This window comes from Podarcis pityusensis, assembly GCF_964106645.2.
Source record: "Podarcis pityusensis genome assembly, chromosome: 7".
Classification (NCBI taxonomy): domain Eukaryota; kingdom Metazoa; phylum Chordata; class Lepidosauria; order Squamata; family Lacertidae; genus Podarcis; species Podarcis pityusensis.
This window is the reverse complement of record NC_138031.1, coordinates 87,967,623-87,989,895: the sequence shown is the minus strand read 5'-3', so window position 1 is coordinate 87,989,895 and position 22,273 is coordinate 87,967,623. Positions and strand designations below refer to the sequence as shown.

The following is a 22,273-nucleotide window of genomic DNA, read 5'->3' as shown; positions in this document are numbered from 1 at the left end:
CAAGAGACCTGGCTAATGTTATCCACAATAGTAATAGGAAAGTGTGTCTGGTATTATCACATCAAAATTAGGTGAGGCAGAAGTAAAAGATTGGAAAACTTGTGATGGTTATTAAAAGCATATAAACATATTGAACATATTTCTGAAATCTGAGTACAAATCACTATTTATAAATTATTCCTCATGCTCCTGGACGTTTGGAAGGTAACTTACACCTTCATGGCCTGTATAAATAAGCATCACAGTTGACTCAAATCTACATGCAGGAGCTGAAAGCCTTTAGTGTTACTGTATTTCCATATGAAGAGACGCAAGCATTTCTCATGAGCCTAGAGTCTAGTTCACATTAATAAACAAATGTCATGGTTACTATAAGCATAGTGGCTTGCTGTGAGGGCGCTGTGATATGAGGGCAACTGAAAACTGAATTTGACCAGACTGATGAAATGGTCATGCATGAGCTCTCAACAAAGCTTTGAGGGGCCGGATGTCACACTCTCATCACTCAGGACTGTAGTCTTAGAAGTGCCCAGACGGTAACAGTGGCCAAGACCACCTCCCTCCAATGCTATCCAATAAGAGCTGCACTTCCTTTTACCTAGCAAGCGTACATCAATGGACTAAAAGAGACTTACCGGTTTGCCTTCAGGGAAGATTCAGGCATGTCAACTAGTGCAGAATGCATTGCATCAGTCACCAGAACATTTAGAGTCTTCTACATTGTGTACTCATTACCTTCTGGATCCAAATTCAAGGCTTGTGGTCTTTGAGAGAAACACCAGGTTCAAACTGTCTAGAAAAGCATCCTCACTTCTTTTTTTTAGTAGCTGACCCTTCTCCCAGATCCGCAGTTCCTACCTGAAGACTCCCAGAAGTCCAAGCCTGAGCACTTTTTGGATGCATTGCAAGATTGTCTTAATGGAATTGTTCTGCATTCAGAACGAGCTGGGCAATAATTCTAACAGGGCATAAATGCTAAAGCCTAATACTAATACTAAATGCAATACTATAAGGAAAGTTGCAGCACTTAGATTGAAGATTCTCTTATCTGAGGCATTGTTCATACTGGTGTGAAGAGCAAGTCATGGAAGAAGCCTGTTCCATGGAGTTTTGTAGTTAGATGCTCATACGAAAAACTATTTAGAATATCAGCCAGGGCAGGCAAATTGGCTGGTGCCAAGCCATTCTGACTGCTCATCGTTTTATACATATAATTTTGGAGAAATCAGATTAATTCCTCACTTGTAGTTATAGCAAGAATTAACAAAATAAAGCAAACTGCAATGCACACATCTCTCTCTTGCCAAAGCCCAAAGTGTGCACATACAGTGGATGAAATCCAGAGTACACTAGGTGTGCCTCAGTCCCATTGGAACCATCAGAATGAAAACACAATACAGTTAAATCTCCACTTTAGCCACACCTTACTTTGGCAGGATTGCTTCACGGTTCCAAAAATGTTCTCAGGGCAGATTTCTGACAAGCCTTCAGGGGGTGGGGTAGGAAATTCCATAAACATGAAGCAGCTATTGCCTCTCTTTCTTTCCTTGATGTTTGTAGGTAGTGCACAGATGGAATCTTTTACAGAGATGCCTCTTGAGGAAAGACAATAGCACAGCAAGAAAGAAGAGTGTGATCATTAAAGAGGCCTGTGTCGGCTTTTGGCCAGCATTAGTATGTGAGGGGAAAGACAAATCTCTCTTTCTCCCTACCCCGCCTTATCTTGGGTTATTGCAGACTAAAATGGGGAGGCCGGAGTCCTAGGGGAGAAACCCACCCTTTGCTTCCCTGCCAATAATGAACCACAACTGTTTTTAGCAGTTCTGGGACCCAGGTTCCACACGCACATCACCAGTACCTCACAAACTACTGAAAATATACACTCTAGATTGTTGTAACGCAGGGCTGAAAGAAAACTCACAGGGTGCTAACAGGAGTGACCCCCTTAATCCAGGTTCCTGGTGCCTACATGCTCAAAGATTGGAGGTTACTAACTGACAATGATGGAATGAGCCAGTTTACACAGCATGTTAAACCATAATGGTTTACAATGAATGGAGAGATCTCTGCTCTTTCACTCAACCACCTAGTTTGAGTGGGAGCAACCAAGCACACTCCCTAGTTCAGTGTTAGGGCTGAAATGCAGACTGAGCAAAACCACAATCGCAAGCCAAGAATGAACCACAACCTAGGGTTTGGATGTGATGCTAATCACCTTTTGTTCCAATCATAGGCCGAGAGGGGAGGAGGGATAGAATCATAGAATCATAGAGTTGGAAGAGACTACAAGGGCCATCGAGTCCAACCCCCTGCCAAGCAGGGATGTCTGAGCCTTCTGCGAGTTAACAGTAAGCCATCAACTACGAGTGAATGTGGAGCCATAACATGCACTGTTGGCCTTCATCCCTCAAAGCACATGCTGCACATTGCATGTGAACAATGATTGAAACGGCTAGATTCAGGTAGGTAGCCGTGTTGGTCTGATGCAGTCGAAATATATATAAAAATAAATTGTCCAGTAACAGCTTAGAGACCAACTAAGTTTGTTCTTGGTATGAGCTTTTGTGTGCATGCACACTTCTTCAGATACACTGAATCAGAAGTCACCAGACCCTTATGTATACTGGGAGAGTGGGGTGGGGGTTTTCTCAGGAGGGTAGTAGGAGATGGGTGATTGACTCAATGGGTATGGTAAACCTGTTGACAACTGGTAACGACTGCAATTAGTCCTAAAGGAAAAAGCAAGGGATAGTATGCAGATGCTTAGCATATGTAATGAGACAGGAATCCAATATCTTTATTAAGAGGAGGTCTCGCCATAGTTTTCAGTTTAGTGATAACTTGTAATTCAGCAACTTCTCTTTCAAGTCTGTTTCTGAAATTCTTTTGTAATAAGAATTGAAACTGGGCTAGAAAAGTAGCAGGAGGCAAATCCTAAGCAGTCTTAGTTGCACCTCAGTTCACAAATTAATGGGTTTGGTCATTTAATTTTGATAATTTAATAGCCCCGCTCTTCAGGCCAGGGGCTTCCTGGGTGTCTCTCATATTTCACAGAATCATAGAACTGTAGAGTTGAAAGGGACCACGAGAATCATCCAATGCAGGAATCTTTTGTAAAACACGGAGCTTGAATCCACAACCCTTAAAGAGTCTTATGCTCTCCCGACTGAGCTATCCCAGAAGACTTTTCAAAAACAAAAAATGCATATGATATCACATATCAAATAGGAGTGGATCATACTCTCCAAGTGTCCCAATTTTCCAGGGACAGTCCTGGCATTCCGAAAGCCATCCCAGCTTCTGATTTGATCCTGGAATGCCCCTATTCCCCCCCCCCAAGCACTGTTGCCACTAAGCTGAAGGAGGAGGAGCCGGCGCTTGTCCTGAGCAGCAGCTGTGGCGGCGGCTGGGAGGGAGCATCCTGTTGCCTCTCCAGGGCTGCTGTTGCCAGTCTCCTCCCTGGGCAGCTTGTAGAGGCTGCAGGAAAGTGGGAGAGGAGGAGAGGCGGCTGCCCCTGAGGCCCAGCCTGCCTGGCACATTTGAGGGCAGGGTCGCCCTGGACAGCATGAAAGGGAGCGGAGCAAAGTGCATGGAGTCTTGCTTTATTTTTATTTTTTTAATGCTTTGTGCATCCACATCTAATCTTTCTCAAATGTATTTATTGATGTGCGTTTTTCTTTTTGTAAACATACCAAAGAATAAAATAAAATAGGGATTAAGAGGGTTTCGCAGAATGGTGGAGGGCTTGTGTGCTGTGTCCTGTTGGTGAAGTGGTGGCGGCACTTCCCCTTCTGATAGGAAATGCGCTGTGGGTGGGAGCACAAAAATGGGGGTCGAGGAGGGTCAGTTGGTTGGGGGGTGGAGTGAGAAATGTCGCTATCTGCATCTGAAGAATGCTGGAAGGTACGTGTGGACAAAATGGACTGTTTCAAGAGGTGGCAGAGAGATATTTCTAGATTTGTCTGGCAGGGCAAGAAGCCTAGAATAAAATTTAAAATATTAACAGATGCAAAGGAAAGAGGTGGATTTGCCCTGCCAGACTTTAAACTTTACTATGAATCAGCAGCTTTTTGCTGGTTGAAAGAATGGTTGCTTCTTGAAAACACTGACATTTTGGATCTAGAAGGTTTTAACAATGTATTTGGATGGCATGCATATCTGTGGTATGATAAGGTCAAAGCACATAAAGCATTTAAAAACCATATTGTCAGGAAAGCATTGTTTAATGTCTGGATAAGATACAAGGACTTATTGGAAAATAAAACCCCAAGGTGGTTGTCACCGATGGAAGCAAAAGCTCTGAAAAAGCTCAATATGGAAGCCAAATGGCTGAAATATTGGGAAATTCTGGAACAAGATGGAGATAGACTGAAATTGCAGAGTTTTGAGAAATTAAAAAACAAAGTGCGAGACTGGCTTCATTATTATCAGATAATGGAGGCATACAATTTGGACAAGAAAATTGGCTTCCAGGTGGAAAAATCAAAATTAGAAACAGAACTGTTAGAACCCAAAACTAAGATTTTGTCAAAAATGTATAACTTGCTGTTGAAATGGAATACTCAGGATGAAACGGTGAAATCTGCTATGATTAAATGGGCACAAGATGTTGGACATAACGTAATGATGGCTGACTGGGAACAGTTATGGACCACAGGTATGAAGTTTACGGCATGTAATGCCTTAAGAGAGAATATTATGAAAATGATATACAGGTGGTACATGACCCCAGTCAAGCTTGCAAAAATTTATCATTTGCCCGATAATAAATGTTGGAAATGTAAAGAAACTGAAGGTACATTCTTTCACCTTTGGTGGACGTGCCCAAGGATTAAGGCTTTCTGGGAGATGATATATAATGAATTGAAAAAGGTATTTAAATATACCTTCTTGAAGAAACCAGAGGCCTTTCTCCTAGGCATAGTCGGCCAATTGGTGCCAAAGAAGGATAGAACTTTCTTTATGTATGCCACAACAGCAGCAAGAATACTCATTGCAAAGCATTGGAAGACACAAGATCTACCCACTCTGGAAGAATGGCAGATGAAGCTGATGGACTATATGGAACTGGCAGAAATGACTGGCAGAATCCGAGACCAGGGAGAAGAGTCGGTGGAAGAAGATTGGAAGAAATTCAAAGACTATCTACAGAAATATTGTAAAATTAATGAATGTTAGAATGATGTCGGATAAAAATTAAGTGGTTTCCAGCTGTAATGCTTTAAGGGAATATGAAAAATGGGTTGTTAATAGGTAAAAATCTAACGTTACTATTTTAAGACCAAAGATTAGGATAAACAAAGAGGGTAAGGATTTGCTGAACCAACAAATTGAACTGGAATACAAAAAAGGGAGGTATGAGGAGGTCCGGGAAACAAGCTAAGGAAAAATAAGTAATGGAAAAATTGAGTGGTTTTTAATCATTTTTATTTTGTATTTTGTACTTTTTCTTTTTTTTCTTTTTTTTCTTTTTTTCATTTTTATATTGTAACATTTGGAAAATCTCAATAAATATCTTATAAAAAAAAAAAAGAATGCTGGAAGGCACGGTAGATACATCGGTGAAATAGGCTGTGAACACCACACAGGTGATGTTTTGCAGATTTTAGAGATGTTTTGAAGCAGCAACGGCTGTCTTGTTTGTTGGTGCATAGCTTTTTTCAAAAGGATGTTGATGGATAAATACTTAGCTTGGTTCTTGCTCTGAAATATTTAGAAAGGGCTACGAAACTTGATAAAAACACAGACATCCAAGTCCACCTGTCCATAAAAATCAAAACTATCAGGAAATATATATGGTTTCTAGTGGGGGTGATGTGAAAGCCTGTCTTCTTGTTATGTATTTTAATGTACAAAATACATGGCACATGGCAACACACATGCCCCCTTTCTCCCTTTCAATAATGTTTTCTCTGTATTGGTAGTGTTCTGGAAAGAATCTCCAGGTGTAGTTCATTCTTGCTGCAATAACCACCCATTTTCTCTTAGTCATCAGAGAAGGTACATTCCAGTCAAGGCATTAACTCCCATTGCTTTCCATAAAGAAGACTGAACTAATATGCTAATATCTCCCACTGAAATCAGTGGAACTTTAAAATAATTAATTTCAACTGAATTTGCACCAATTAGTAATTTGATCAATTATATTAATTTGATTGTACTTAATTGCCTTCCCACAAGCTTTTCAGTCAGTTAATTTAAGATGGATTAATTTCCCCTTTCAAAATGTCAATTTTCACCATAATTATGAACAGAAAGATTATGAACTCTCCCAAGATGCCTGAGTCATCTCTTTAAATCAGAAGAAATTCTTGGATATATTGTCAAACTCTGAAATGTGTCAGCTCTCCTGAAATTTTTCTTCCACCACAGCATCACCCAGAGATAAAGTGAATGGCTATAGGGATGGCAGTGTTTTTAGATGATTCTGGCAGTGAAGAGAGATGTGGGTGGCGGCAGCCACTTCCTTTGTCTCAATTTAATCCATGGAGCAAATACCATGAGCTGTCACCTACTACCTACAAACAAGATGACAAAAGTTGTAGCAGAAGTTGAGGTAGCTGAGTTTTGCATTTGCTGTCACTGGTCTACTGGTGTCTACTGGTCACCTGTCTCTGCCTTATACTGCTCCCATTTTAAGTGGTTCATGAATTCAAATCAGGCATCTCAGAGCTTAACAAGCCTTTTGGCAGCTGCAGACCGTGGGGTGTGTTCATGCACATGCTATGAGAAACAGGATGCAAAATGAAAGGCATAAAACTGCAGTACATACCTTAGGAGAGGTGAAAGTTGCAGGTCACCACAAAACCAATGAGACAGTGCTGCTTCTGTTTAATTTTTTTAAGCCTCCACCTTGCTTTATGAAAAGAGGTGCTCCCTGCTAGGCGGCTTCAAAATTTCCTTATGCCTTCTCTTAAAAGTCTGGACAGTGAGTCCCGATTATCAACTGATGAGTGCAATCATCAACCCTTTTGAAAGGGCTGGGACCTGAGCTGCTGCCTTCTTGTCAGGCCTCCCTGAGTCTTATGCCCAGCTGGCCCAGGACAGGTCACCACTGCTCAAAGCTTCTATGCCTGAGCCATGCTTTCACATTGCTAGTATCCCTACCCTTGCTTCTTCCGGCCACCCTCACTGTGGGGCTTTGCAGCAGGCAACAGGTCATGTAGCATCTTCTTATGATTTATATTATGTCATCAGTGTGCATTATGCTTTTGCAGAGTAAAAAACAAAAAAACTGCTGCACCAAGGAGTTTACAATCTAATATTAGACACGTGCGGGAGATTAGCTGCCAAATCTAACAAATGCATATTCTTGCTAGTTAGCATGAGAAGGGGCTAAAACCACAGAGCTGTTTTGTTGAGAGGCAGAAAGTCAGACCTTTGAAAAACATTTTCCTTCTTTTCTTGCTTGCTTTTTTTGACCAGTCTTGGATGCAGACATGTCTCTGCTTGCTCCAGCCTGAAGCTGGCTATACTGTCAATATAAATACCATATTTTTTGTTCTATAAGACTCACTTTTTCCCTCCAAAAAAGTAAGGGGAAATGTGTGTGCGTCTTATGGAGTGAATACAGGCTGCACAGCTATCCCAGAAGCCAGAACAGCAAGAGGGATCGCTGAGCAGCGATCCCTCTTGCTGTTCTGGCTTCTGAGATTCAGAATATTTTTTTCTTGTTTTCCTCCTCCAAAAACTAGGTGCGTCTTGTGGTCTGCTGCGTCTTATAGAGCGAAAAATACGGTATTTTGCCTGCAAAGGTTTGACTGTTGAACCAATGCAAGATTATAAGGAAGTAAATTATATTTTTAAACTTACTTCCCAAGTTGTTGCCTGATTGTTTGTTAAGGAAGAAAGGGGGAAGCCAGCCTACTTAGTTGGCTGGATTTGCTCAAAAGGCGGCTTTACAGCCTAATTCCTGTGCTTCAATTTTGCTGCTAAGGATGGGACTTTAAAAATCTAGTCAACCCATCCCACAACATGGAGGAAGGAGGCAAGGGTAACAGGCATCCTCTTTTTGCAAACACAGAAGTAAATGTGACTTACTTTGGAGGCAGTGGGGTTAGGATTGCAGCCTTACCTGTCAATAAAAGAACTGCTAAAAGATTCCAAACTTTTTATTACACAGAAAAAAAAACCTTGCAATCAGTACTGCTCCACTCCACTCTCATATAGGGAGAAGATACAAAGCTTGTTCACATGTTACACTGTACATAGGTACAAGCTGTCTTTACATATGTACAAGCGTTTCTGTGAAAGAGTGTACACATATTGATTGGTACACCTCAACTATCGTGCACACAGATTACACACTCCTAGAACGCTACATGTGAGTAGCTGTACGAGTGTGCAGCTCAGCTATTTGTGTACACAGGTACACAGATTGTACACTCTTTGAATGCAATGTGAAAACCCCTATTGTGTCAAGATTTCCCTGCTGGCATCCAAGCAGAAACTCACCCACAGTTCCCAGCAGTTTATCTGGCAATGGAGAAAACATCTTGCTGTGACCGCTATGCAAATATATATATTAAAAAGCACAGCAAAAGCTATGTCAATATTATGTGACTTCAAATTGTCAGAATCTGAACTTTCTTGCAATAAGAGTCCAACCCTTTTAATTTGTCCCCCCGCCTCCCAAAATATCTCCCTCCATGTTTGGAAGGAGGAGCACTTACAGCAAAGTTAGAAAAATGTTAACTCTGCATTGCACTTTATCAGCCAAAGTCAAGGTTTTTTCACACATGCAAGAAAAGATAGAAGGTGATGGAAATGAGAGCTCAGTCACGTCAGTAAAGGGGATTGCATATTTGCACATGTTCTTTCGTATGTGCATGGCTTCTCTCTTCACTAAAGAATATAAGAAGCAGGAGTTCCATGTCTGTGCAACAATGCCCACGGAACTATAGGTTGGAATAATGGACTGTAACTCATCCCAGCATGAACAGTACACCTTATAAAAACATTAAGGCAGGCAGAGAAAACAAGTGTGCGTTTACAGTAAATGCATGCTAATGTTAAATAGTGCTCAAGTAACAAATCAAAAGCACAACAACCAAAACATCTCAAAACAAACACACCATTTAGCTTCTTTCTATTCCCTGTTTAGGGAAGTTTTTAATATTTAATGCTGTATTGTTTTTAACACTTGATTGGAAGCAGCCCAGAGTGGCTGGGGAAACTCAGCCAGATGGGTGGGGTATAAATAAATTATTATTATTATTATTATTATTATTATTATTATTATTATTCTGATTGGGGGAGAAGCAGAACTGGAATTTCCTGTGTGTAGATTTAAGGTGGGGATTTTCCATTCCAAGGACGAGAAGCAATATTTTTCATGAGGCAATACTAAAAATCTAGAATTAAGAGTTAGCACTGGACATCAACTGACTTATTAGCACTTTAAATACAGTTGTTCTAATAATCCACTTCTCCAGAAAGTATTCCAAGAAACTATTGAATGCCATAAGATTTAATTTTGCTGGAGTCATAACACAGACCAGTTTCCCCCCATTTTTAGTAATCTGTTATTGATCTGTGGGCATGGGACTTTGTGTTCTTCTAAACAGGGGCTTAATATTGTAAACAGGTTTTTTAAAATATATAATTTATTGGATTTTTCCAGAATGGGTAAATCCTGATTATCCTTGAAATAAGAGTTGGCATTTGATACCAATCATCATGAAAATGTTGTGAAAAATTTGCCCACATGTGAAGCATAAACACCCATCTGGATGTACCCCGTAGACCTGTGGTGATTTGCCTTCCTCACTGGGTTTCTGGTGGACAGGAATTCTATCCTATATCCTATCTGGCGAGGTTTTGCTGTTTACAGTGCCAGCAGTACTATGAACAGTGAAATAAAGTCCTTGGGACTCCTCATGCCCATGTTCTCTCACCAGCTGCTAAGCACTGTGCCGGCAAAGCGGCAGTCTGCATGGCTCCTTCCGAAGCAAACGTTCAGGGCATTAGTAGGTCTTGCGGCATCAACAAAGACAGACTGAGATCCTGAGCAAGTGGCAAAAAGACACAATTCATTCACAGCAATGTCATCATCCATTTGGATAGCCAGTTCCTGAATGCATTGTGCTTAACAGTTCTGCAGGATTTGCTTTAGTGCTCACAAGAGGACAAAATAGAACATGACAAAATGGAATGTGCTTTCAGCAAAAATAAACATTGGCACCTTGGAGACATAATAATCTAATACATACAATACTAGTAAGTGTGACATAACTCATTCTTATTTATGCTTGGTTATCCACTGCTATTCAGCAAACCTAAGGTAACTCTGCTAGTTCTTTGTAAAAAGTGAGACAATTAGAAAGATGCTCAGTGACTAGTTCCAAGCAGTGCTGTGGTTCATTTCCTACACAAGAGTCTCAGAGCAAATACAATTAGATGCAGGTTTGGCTGCAACCTTGCAGTTCCTGCTCCATGAAGCTACTTGGGGTAGAATAAGCAAACACAGCATTTAACTTGCACACCTTCAAAACAACAGTAACCATCACAGGAGACCACTGTCCTGCACACAGAAATAAGGTCTAGCTCAACGCAGGTCTCAGGAATGAAGCGTGACACCTAGGGGTAAGATTGAGAAAGTGCAATCATTTCAATGGAATTAATTCTCAAATTTAATTCACCAGATTGTCAGACACATCCAAGGCAGTGTGTTTTTTTTCCAGTTTGTTCCGCCCCACAGTAGAAAAAGGAAAAAGACTAAAATAGCAAGTTCCAAGTATGCTGCTTTGACAGTACTATCCTGAGACAGGAATGCTTGTATAGCTATAAAAATAGAAAGTTTAAAAAGATACAAAAAAGGGTTACAGAAATAAAAAAAGTAATTACACTTGCTGTTATGGGGGCCAAAAGACAGTAAGGCAGCCCAAGCTGTATACTATATAATTATGTAGGTTGCGAACTACCAGTCAGTCTAGTGGTACCCACTTACGGAAGGGTGGGTGGTGTCTGAAAAGGAGGAAACCTGGTCTGGGAACAAAACAAAGCAGAGAGTTTCCTAGTGGTGATGTACAAGAAGCTGTGAGACTTCCCACTTCAGCATCACCCTGTACGATGTTTTCAAACAGCTGCTGCACGGGGCCTGAAGAGGGATGCTAGTGAGTCATCAACGTGTCTCTTGACAGTATCTCTCTGAATTCTTCGGTTGTGCCACATCAGACCCAGGAGTCACTTCCTTGTAAAAGGAAACTATTCCCAACATTCCACCAGATTTCTGCTTCAACTAGCCAACAGCTTTTAAAACCAGTCTTCATGGCTCAAGAACTGCAGCCTCCTACTTGATACTGCCACAGTGAGCTAAGTGCTGTATGCATTCAATTAAATGAACATTGAGAACTAGAGACACGGGAGACAGAAAAGGTGGTTGCAAGTGTGCCTAGGGCTACAGATCTGCTATCTTAGTTTGAGGTGTAAAAAAAGTCCACAGCCATGGAAACAAATTATATTATCTTTCTCTCCAAGTATTACACATCTGTGCCTATCTTCAAGACAACTTCTCCATCCCACCAGTAGTTATATCTTCAGAGGGAGAAGGAGGGACCCAACAGAAGAGTCTATGTGTTCATTTGTGAGTATCAGCTAATCAGGTAACTGTGCTTCTCCCTGGAATTAGTGCTCAGAACCATGCCTGAGAGATTGCCTAAGGAACAGAAAAACAAAGCACAATGATTAGCAAATTACAGGATTTTGACAGGAACCCCACCCCCATCTATTCCAGGAACAATTCCACCAAATGGGATGGTGGGTTTTATCAAAATCGCATCAGGTAAGAGTGGTGCAGCAGTTTTGTGTTGCTAAAAATGTTGGCTTTCGATGAACTATTGGGAATCCCTATAGTGTGGAGCCAAGTGACATCATAAAGTGGTTTGGGGGGAGGAGGCAAGGGAGAAGAATGGAACCATAGGCTTCCTTTTAAGATGACACTGACCTGGGACTGGACACTGACTGCCATCAGCAATAAGGGAACTCTGTAGCTGTTCAAGTTTCCACCTCTCCCAGAAGGAGTCACTGCAAGGTAATGGTGTGGAGAAGTCCCAAGGTGGGGGTGGCGATAAAGTAGGCAACATAAAATATATAAAAACAAAAGAAGTGGATGGGTGAGTCTAGAAATATGCCACTGTAAAAATTCCAAAATTATGAGAAGAGAGAACAGAAAGCTAGGATTTGTTTAGTCACACTACGCTGTAAAACAGAGAAGGGTCTGTTCAAACTGTCTCAAAGATGAGAAGGGAATCCCCATGGCAAATCTAACATTTGTCACATGTATTTCAGATCCTCATCGGAGGAAGCGTCCCCTGCAGTTTAGCTAAGAAAAATCTACGACAAAAAGAATGAATGGAATAATTGAAAAGTTTCCTTACACCATGGCCCTGACCTGATGATACATTTGCACTAAACCGGGGGCATACAGGCAGCCCCAGTCAATCAACAAGAGTACCAATCACCTGGCTGGGAGTGGGAGGCGGGGCAGGGAAGGCTTAAGCCAAATCCTGCTTCCCCCTTCAGAATAGTAGTTCTGGTCTATCATCTAAGCAGGGCTGGCCTAAGGCACTTCGGCACCTGAGTCAAACTACAAAATGTCCCTGCACCCAGCCAGGGAAGAAGGGATGAATGAAGATCTACATCAGGAACAAGGGTAGGAGGAGACCAGCAATGCCTCCTATTCGCCAAGATGTTGCGGCAGAGGCAGCATGTGGGGAGTGCGAATGCTGAGGAGGCCTCCAAGGCGTGTGCCACAACTCTTGCTGCTACCATGGCCCCCCAAATCTGCGCCCCCTGTGGATCCTGCGGTCTGAGGCAGCCACCTCCCCTTGCCTCGTGGGTGGGTCGGCCCTGAGGGTGCTGGGAACCAAGCCTGGCAGCTGTTCCTCATCCACCTAGGGATGCTACACTCATGTTTATAGGTCCTTGTGCTGAATCAGAGTGTATCACAGGGATCTCTCTCAAAAGAACAGCATGTCACTAGATCTCGAAAAAGGGACTGTGCATCAAACCACTATTACGGCTAATTAGCAAAATGGAGGCTATAGAAACAAAAATAAAAAAATAAAAATTCTGGAATGGACCATTCACCAGAAAAATGCAGTTTCAGATAGGGTAGGGATGATATTACCATGAGGCTAAATGTCCCTGGCGTGGGACAGAAGGAAACAACATTGTTTGTGCTAGGGTTGCCATACGTCTGGGGAGAATTTCCGGGATTTCAACGGTGGAAGTGACGTCTGGGGGGAATTTCCAAAAAGAGGCAGTTCATCCTGGATTTTTTGCTACATAACCAAAAAATTGTTTTTCCAAAAAGGGGGGGGGGGCACAATTTGTATGTTTTTGGATTTTCACTTCGTGAAATATGCCAGCCCTCGTTTCTGCTGACTTTCCATGGATTTTCCATGGGGTTTGGGTGGAAGGCTGCCCTATGTTTGCTTATAAGTTTTCTTACCTGCACTTCACCATAAGGGCACAGGGCAGGTTACAACAAATCATGAAAGCAGTGATAAAACATGGAAAACCATTCCAGCCCGGCAGAAAGTGATGTGAATGCATCTGAACGTGAGAATTCATTGGGTTCATTTCAGTCTCAGACCAAACTGCAGCAGGTATTGTCAATGCCATCTCATCTGCCTGTTCTGATTTTGGACTCAATCTCAATAAGTTAGTTGTACAAGTATACAAGGGTTGCTCAACTATAGGGTTCAAGCACAAATCAGGGCAATATATTAGACCACCATTGTCTACTGCTAATCCCACAGTTGGCACAATTAAAGGCATCATAAAACATTTCCCTAAGAGCATCCAAAGACTAATTCCCAACATACCAATGCTATGTGAAAGCTGGGGGATTCAACAATGAAAGAGTATCTGCGTGTTTGCAGAAAATTACCCCTTATTATCATGCAACTCAAGCAATTAGCAGGACCAGGCAAAACCAAGAGAAGACATATTTTGTTCCAGTTGTATGCATCATGGACAACAACTTGCATTGTTTGTCTTTGCATTCGCAAATTATCTCACGGATGTCCTCTTTCATTGATGAAACTTTCAATCCCATTCAAGAACTTTACAAATTTGAAAACTTTGGGGATGAGTCTGTTACTTGGTATGAATTGTTGGCAAAAAGACTCACAACTTGCGCACATTTAACTTGTGTGATCACAGTTTTACCTGCTTTGCAGCTGGCCAGCTGACATTGCACAAATTAAACACAACTTGTTGGTGCCAAGGGTTTTCTGACTAAATGTGATTTCAGTTTTATGCCTACCCCTCCCCCCCACATTCTGGGAACATTGCCCTCACACAAGCTGTGAGTCTACCAAAGAAATATAACCATCACTGGGTGATGTTTGTAACATAAGCCTTACTGAACTACTGGACCACAACAAAATGTGCTCTGCTATTAAAATGGTCATTCTCATAGCACTTTCCCTCCCAGTTACAAAATGCACAACTAAACAATCCTTTGGCACATTGTGGAGGGTAAAGGCAGGGCTAAAATCGACAATGAATGAAGACTAATTATCAGGCTTGTGCTTGTTGAGTGTCCATAGAGAAAAATGGAAGAGCTATCCCAAGGATAAATTCATAAAAGAAAAGACCGTTGACAACTTCACTTTTTGTTTACAGAATGATCCACCTAGTACTGTATTTTATTTAGTCATAGAATCATAGAATAGAATCATAGAATCATAGAGTTGGAAGAGACCACAAGGGCCATCGAGTCCAACCCCCTGCCAAGCAGGAAACACCATCAGAGCACTCCTGACATATGGTTGTCAAGCCTCTGCTTAAAGACCTCCAAAGAAGGAGACTCCACCACACTCCTTGGCAGCAAATTCCACTGTCAAACAGCTCTTACTGTCAGGAAGTTCTTCCTAATGTTTAGGTGGAATCTTCTTTCTTGTAGTTTGGATCCATTGCTCCGTGTTCGCTTCTCTGGAGCAGCAGAAAACAACCTTTCTCCCTCCTCTATGTGACATCCTTTTATATATTTGAACATGGCTATCATATCACCCCTTAACCTCCTCTTCTCCAGGCTAAACATGCCCAGCTCCCTTAGCCGTTCCTCATAAGGCATCGTTTCCAGGCCTTTGACCATTTTGGTTGCCCTCCTCTGGACACGTTCCAGTTTGTCAGAGTCCTTCTTGAACTGTGGTGCCCAGAACTGGACACAGTACTCCAGGTGAGGTCTGACCAGAGCAGAATACAGTGGCACTATTACTTCCCTTGATCTAGATGCTATACTCCTATTGATGCAGCCCAGAATTGCATTGGCTTTTTTAGCTGCCGTGTCACACTGTTGGCTCATGTCAAGTTTGTGGTCAACCAAGACTCCTAGATCCTTTTCACATGTACTGCTCTCAAGCCAGGTGTCCCCCATCTTGTATTTGTGCCTCTCATTTTTTTTGCCCAAGTGCAATACTTTACATTTCTCCCTGTTAAAGTTCATCTTGTTTGTTTTGGCCCAGTTCTCTAATCTGTCAAGGTCGTTTTGAAGTGTGATCCTGTCCTCTGGGGTGTTAGCCACCCCTCCCAGTTTGGTGTCATCTGCAAATTTGATCAGGATGCCCTTGAGTCCATCATCCAAGTCATTGATAAAGATGTTGAATAAGACCGGGCCCAAGACAGAACCCTGTGGCACCCCACTAGTCACTCTTCAAGTGTCAAGGACAGACAACCCTCTTCCCATATCAGCGAACCCTGACCCGGCAACCCTCATCTGAGGTCCACAAAATATCTCGAAGGTAGCAAAACAAGAATGGGCCTTTTCTGTGGTGGCTCCCCATTTGTGGAATGGTCTCCCCAGGGAGGGTCACCTGGCACCATCATTATATATCTTTAGATACCAGGCAAAACCATTCCTTTTATTCCAGGCCACCGGGTAATTAAACAATCTATGGCCTTTTAAACTGGGGGGCGGGACGGTTATTTATTTGTTTGTTTGTTACTATGTTATGTATTTTTGTGTTTTTATACTATAAACTGCCCTGTGATCCTCAGATGAAGGGTAGTATAGAAATTTAAAGGTAAAGATAAAGGGACCCCTGACCATTAGGTCCAGTCGTGACCGACTCTGGGGTTGCGGCACTCATCTTGCTTTATTGGCCGAGGGAGCCGGCGTACAGCTTCCGGGTCATGTGGCCAGCAGGACTAAGCCGCTTCTGGCGAACCAGAGCAGCGCACGGAAACGCCGTTTACCTTCCCGCCAGAGCGGTACCTATTTATCTACTTGCACTTGACATGCTTTCGAACTGCTAGGCTGGCAGGAGCAGGGACTAAGCAACGGGAGCTCACCCCGTTGCAGGGATTCGAACCACCGACCTTCTGATCGGCAAGCCCTAGGCTCTGTGGTTTAACCCACAGCGCCACCCGCGTCCCTTGGTATAGAAATTTAATAATAATTTTTAAAGCATTAACAAAAAAACCTGACTGGTTTCAGACCTTGGGTTTGGCATTCACCACAATGAATAAAACATATGTGTAAAAGTAGGGGAAATTCAGCCTTAGGGGTTTTAATTTGGTTTAGAATTCCAAGTATTGACGTTCAATGGACAAACTCAAGCTGTATGTTTTTCTCTGTTATTGGTAAATGGACAAATAAAGGAATTTGTTAGAAGTTAGTTCTGATATGTATAATCCCATAAAATGCAGTAAATTTCCAACAGGCACAATCCACTATGATTTATCATTGCTTCTCTTTAGCACAATGCAGTGGTTTGTGGAATTACGTTCTATGAAGACTGCAAAGCATCATCAACAACCTATAATTAAAAATCTTTTACAAATCTACTTTGCCCCTGCCCCTGAAATTATTTCTGCAGACACCCATGTGCTTGGGAAGTTCAGCTAAAATATATAACACAGATCAAGAAATGTACCACCACAGCCTCTGTGGTTAAAGCAGAATTCAATTAGCTGTTAGAGACAAAAAGGTTTCCTTTTGAAAATGGAAGTTTGGTCTAAATGAAGAGAACAAAAAAGAAAAGAAATGCAAGCAGACAATAGCAGGTGTTTAAAATGAATTTGAGGAGCAAATTGCTAAAAACATAAACAATAACAATGAACTTTTTAAATACATCAGAGGCAGGAGGCTAACTAGAGAAGTGGTTGGACCCTAGAATGACAAGGTCAAAAGTGTGCTAAAAGAAGAAAAGGAGACTGTAGAAAAGTTGAATGAATTCTTTGTGTCTGTCTTCGAAGAGGCAGTGGAGGCAGAACAAAGCCATTGTGACTAGTAGCCATTGCTAGTCTTACCTTCCATGAATTTGTATACAGTGGTACCACAGGTTAAGTACTTAATTTGTTCCGGAGGTCCGTACTTAACCTGAAACTGTTCTTAACCTGAAGCACTACTTTAGCTAATGGGGCCTCCTGCTGCTGCCGTGCTGCCGGAGCACGATTTCTGTTCTTATCCTGAAGCAAAGTTCTTAACCTGAAGCACTATTTCTGGGTTAGCAGAGTCTGTAACCTGAAGCGTCTGTAACCCGAGGTACCACTATACAGTCATTCTCTTTTAAGCCATCCAAGTTGCTGGCCATCCCTGCCTCGTGTAGGAGTGAGTTTTAACTATGCACTGCATGAGGAAGAGCTTTCATCTATCTGTCCCGAAATTGTGGAATTCATTGAGTCTCATTGGATGTCGCTGAGTTCTAGTGTTATGAGCAAGGGGGAAAATACCTCTCTGTCCACTTTCTCAATGGCAGGCATCATTTCATACACTTCTATCATGTTGCCTCTTACTTGCCGACTCGCTGAACTCGAACACCCCAAATGCTGCTACCTTTCCTCATAAGGAGTTCCTCAATCATTCTGGTTGCTCTTTTCCTTTTTCAACTCTGCAATATTCCTTTTGAGATGAGGCAACTAGAACTGTACACAGTATTACAAATGCGGTTGAACCATTGATTTGTGTAATGGCATTATATCAGAAGTTTTATTTTCCTTTCCTAATTATCCCTAGCAGGAAATTTGCCTTTTTCACAGCTCAACATCTTTGTTGAGCTATCCACTATGACCCCAAGGTATCATTCCTGAAATTGGGTTTTTTCTCTTCACATGCACCACTTTACACTTGTTTACATTGAATTGTGTTCACCATTTCACCACTCATCTTTTTTGGAGCTCTTCACTACCTCTTTTTGTTTTAACCACTTTGCATCATTAGCAATCATGGCCACCCCACTGCTCACCCCTAGCTCCAAATCATTTCAGAATAAGTTAAAAAGTATAGGTCCTAATACTGATCTTTGGGGGACTCCACTTTTTACATGTGAAAAGGATCTAGGAGTCTTGGTTGACTACAAATTTGACATGAGCCAACAGTGTGACGCGGCAGCTAAAAAAGCCAATGCAATTCTGGGCTGAGGGTCTGACAGAGGATCGCCAGACAGAGTATTAGAGCAAAGAGCATTGGACAGAAGATCACCAAAAAGAGGAATAGTGGACATAGCAACATTACCTTTTGGACTGGACCGCCTAGTGAACGTGACACCGACACTACCAACAGAAGAAGAGCAGGCACTGGGTGCAGTTGGAGGAAAATCAGAGTAACTACATCATGGCACTGCAAGTATTAAGCTGGAATGTTAATGGTCTGAACTCCCCGGAAAAAAGGCGGAGAGTCTTTCATTTACTCAAAAAAGAACAATTGGACTTGATTTGTCTGCAAGAAACACATGTGATAAGGCTACATAGGAAGATATTGAGTAATAAAAGATTGGGCCAAGAATTTATTTCATCAGACAAAGTTAAAAAAAGCGGAGTAGTCCTTTATGCAAAAGAGAGCCTATCACCAAAATTTATATTTAAAGATGACCAAGGAAGATTTGTTGCAATTGAAATTCAATCACAAGGAGAGAAATTTTTGATAGTAAGTATTTATGCACCAAATGAAGGAAAATCGGAATTTTTCAAGAAGTTACATGAGATCCTGATGGACTATATGGATTACAATATGATTCTGATGGGAGATATGAATGGAGTGGTCTCTACAAACATGGACAAGGCACAGAGACAGGTAGTCACCAAGGATGGTAGACTACCAAAAACTTTTTTTGACATGACTGAAAATATGGATTTAGTTGACATCTGGAGAACGAAGAACCCCCTGGGAAGAGAGGGAACTTTCTTCTCTGAGGCTAAAATGACATGGACAAGAATTGACCAAATTTGGGTAACTAGAGGACTGGCTCCGAAGACTAGTAAAGTGGAAATCTGCCCCAAAACTTGCTCCGACCATAATGCTGTGAAGATGGAAATGAAACTGACGCCAATTGGTTCCTTTAGATGGAGGATGAATGATACTTTGTTTAGGAATGAAGAAGTGACTAAGAAGGCCCAAAAAACTTTGAGAGACTATTTTGAGATAAATATGAACACTACTGTGGAAAAAAGAGTAATCTGGGACGCAAGCAAAGCGGTTATGAGAGGATTTCTGATACAACAGAATGCAATTAAGAAGAGAATTCAAAATGAGAAAAAAGATAAAATCCTGGGGAAAATAAAGGAAGGAGAGAAGAAACTGAGGGTGAAACCAAAGTCGCAGGAGATTTTGAAAGAGATAAAGTTATATCAAGTACAATATATGAAAATGACGAATCAGGAAATAGAATGGAAGAGTAAACAGATGAGACAAAAGACATTTGAATCGGCAAATAAATGCGGAAAACTGTTGGCTTGGCAAATGAAAAAAAGACAAAAACTTAATACCATTACGAATTTGGAAGTGGAAGGAAAGAATATACAGAATCCAGTGGGAATTAGAAAGTGCTTCCAGAGGTATTTTAAACAACTATATACACAGGAGACGCAGAAAGAAATGGACATTGATAGATTCTTGAAAACTAATGGACTACAAAAAATCTCTCAGGAAAAAATGGGTGTATCTGAAGAAGTGTGTTTGCACACGAAAGCTCATACCAAGAACTAACTTAGTTGGTCTTAAAGGTGCTACTGGAAGGATTTTTTTATCAGGAAAATAAGTTAATGCTGAATTACAAAATAACGGAGCAGGAAGTAGAAGGGGCCATTCAGAACATGCAATTAGGTAAATCCCCAGGACCGGATGGATTGACTTCAAGATACTACAGATCTCTGAAAGAATGGTTAATACAACCTTTAAAGGAAGTCTGTAATGAAATACTGGAAGGGAAAAGGGCACCAGAGTCGTGGAAGGAAGCTTATATTACACTTATACTGAAAACAGAGACCGAAAAGACACAGCTCAAGAACTACCGCCCCGTATCACTGCTTAATGTGGATTATAAATTTTTTGCAGATATTTTGGCTAAAAGATTAAAAAAGGTGTTAGCAGAAGAAATTCATAAAGATCAAGCGGGCTTTCTCCCGGGCAGACACTTGTCTGACATTACGAGGAACATAATTAATATCTTAGAAAAATTACAAGTGAAGATTAATACTAAAGCAGTTCTGATATTTGTGGACGCGGAGAAAGCCTTTGACAATATTTCTTGGAGTTTTATGAAGAAGAATTTACAGGGGATGGGGGTTGGTCAAGGTTTTGGAAATGGTATAGGTGCAATTTATTCAGAACAGAAGGCTAAATTAATTGTGAATAACGTAGTGACGGAAGAATTTAAGATTGAGAAAGGAATACGACAAGGTTGCCCAATCTCTCCATTGCTTTTTATATCGGTCCTGGAGGTCTTGCTAAATATGATTAGAAGGGACCAATTGGTTAAAGGTATACAAGTGGGAGCTAAACAGTACAAACTGAAAGCATTTGCTGATGATTTGGTATTGACTTTACAGGAGCCAGAATCTAGTACTAAAAGAGTATTGGAATTGATTCAAGAATTTGGTCAGGTAGCAGGCTTTAAGTTGAACAAGATGAAAACTAAGGTTTTAGAGAAAAATCTAACTGTGATTGAGAGAGATAAGTTTCAGAAGGAGACAGGATTAACACTGGCTAAGAAAGTGAAATATTTAGGGGTTAACATGACTGCTAAGAATGTGAATTTATTTAAGGATAATGTGATGGGACGATGAGCTGCTTGTGTGTAAAATCCTAGTCCCTCAGAGTTTGGTCAAGTTTGCAAACCTCTGTCTGTAACGGAGCCCCTTAAACATGGCTCCGTCAGTCGCTGGCAGATTCCGACAGTGGTTGCTTTCGGAATCGCTTCCAACATAAAAGCTCCTTAACGGAAACACGTCTTCTGGACTCTCTGCGTGACAGTTTCCGGCGCGGAGTGGGTGTCCCTACAGGAGGTCCTGAAACCTCCCCACTGTTTTCGCTGGAAGTGTCTCTGAGCCATCCCTCCAGCTCCCTTTCCCTCAGCCCAGCTCCTCTCCCCCTACTGGTTCCCTCTTCAGCTGCTGAGTCTCTCCCAACCTGTGTGAGCCCTTTCACTTCCCTTCCTTCCGATGGCAGTTCCCTGACATCCACCTCCCCTCCAGGGCCCCCTTCATCCCCTCTCGCCCCCTCCTCTACGGGCGGTGAGGAGGCAAAACCCCGGAATGAACTTCCTTCATCTTCCGATGTCCCGAACACTTCTCTCCACCTGTTGCGGTTCCTGGTCTCGAAGTACTCCTCCTCCTCAGAGTCCATCTCCCCTTCCCCTTCCGATTCCGAGAATCCTTCCAACTCCTCCTCCTCATCGGTGGTCCCAAAGTATTCCCTCCGGAACCTCTCCACAGGCTGAGGTTTCCTTGGGAACCTTTGATGGAACGTTTCTATCAATACCTCGTCATTGATATCTTCTGCCATTACCCAAGTGTTTTCTGACTCCGGTTCTCCTTCCCACGCTACCAAATACTCCACCTGATCCCCCTTCCATCTGGCGTCGAGGATTTCTGCCACATGGCTGCTGCATTCCCTTTCTTCTATGACCGGTCCCCGAGTGGCCATCCCTTCTCGTCCCCCCTCATACGGTGACAGTAACGACCTGTGAAATACTGGGTGCAGTTTCATGTGGTTGGGTAACCGGAGCCTGAAAGCCACTGGGTTGACCTGTTGAATGACCTCAAAGGGACCCAATCTCCTGGGTCTTAATTTCTTACAACCTCCTTTGAACGGCAACCCTTGGGTTGACAGCCACACCCTATCTCCCACCCTTATGGTTTCACCTTCCCTTCGGTTCTTGTCTGCCTGCCTCTTGTATTCTTCCTTCGCCCTTTCTAAGTTGAGTTGGAGCTGACGATGGATTGCTTCCATTTCTTCTACAAAATGCTCGGCTGCCGGGACACCCCATCTCTCCCCTTCTCCCCCTGGGAAAGCCCTGGGATGACACCCATAATTAGCCAAGAA

General features: G+C 42.1%; 1 protein-coding gene across 1 annotated transcript in view; it reads right to left on the bottom strand.

Annotated features, from left to right (window-relative positions):
- Positions 1 to 8,095: 8,095 nt before the first annotated feature.
- Positions 8,096 to 22,273, bottom strand: part of SORCS2 (sortilin related VPS10 domain containing receptor 2) — a gene marked incomplete at its 5' end in the record, with an annotated part of 136,868 nt that continues 122,690 nt past the window's right edge. Inside the window, 2 exons of the mRNA XM_081015136.1 lie at positions 8,096 to 11,656; positions 11,945 to 12,024. Of these exons, the coding sequence (XP_080871262.1) occupies positions 11,633 to 11,656; positions 11,945 to 12,024 (104 nt within the window). The 3' untranslated portion in view covers positions 8,096 to 11,632. The remainder of the gene's footprint in view (positions 11,657 to 11,944; positions 12,025 to 22,273) is intronic.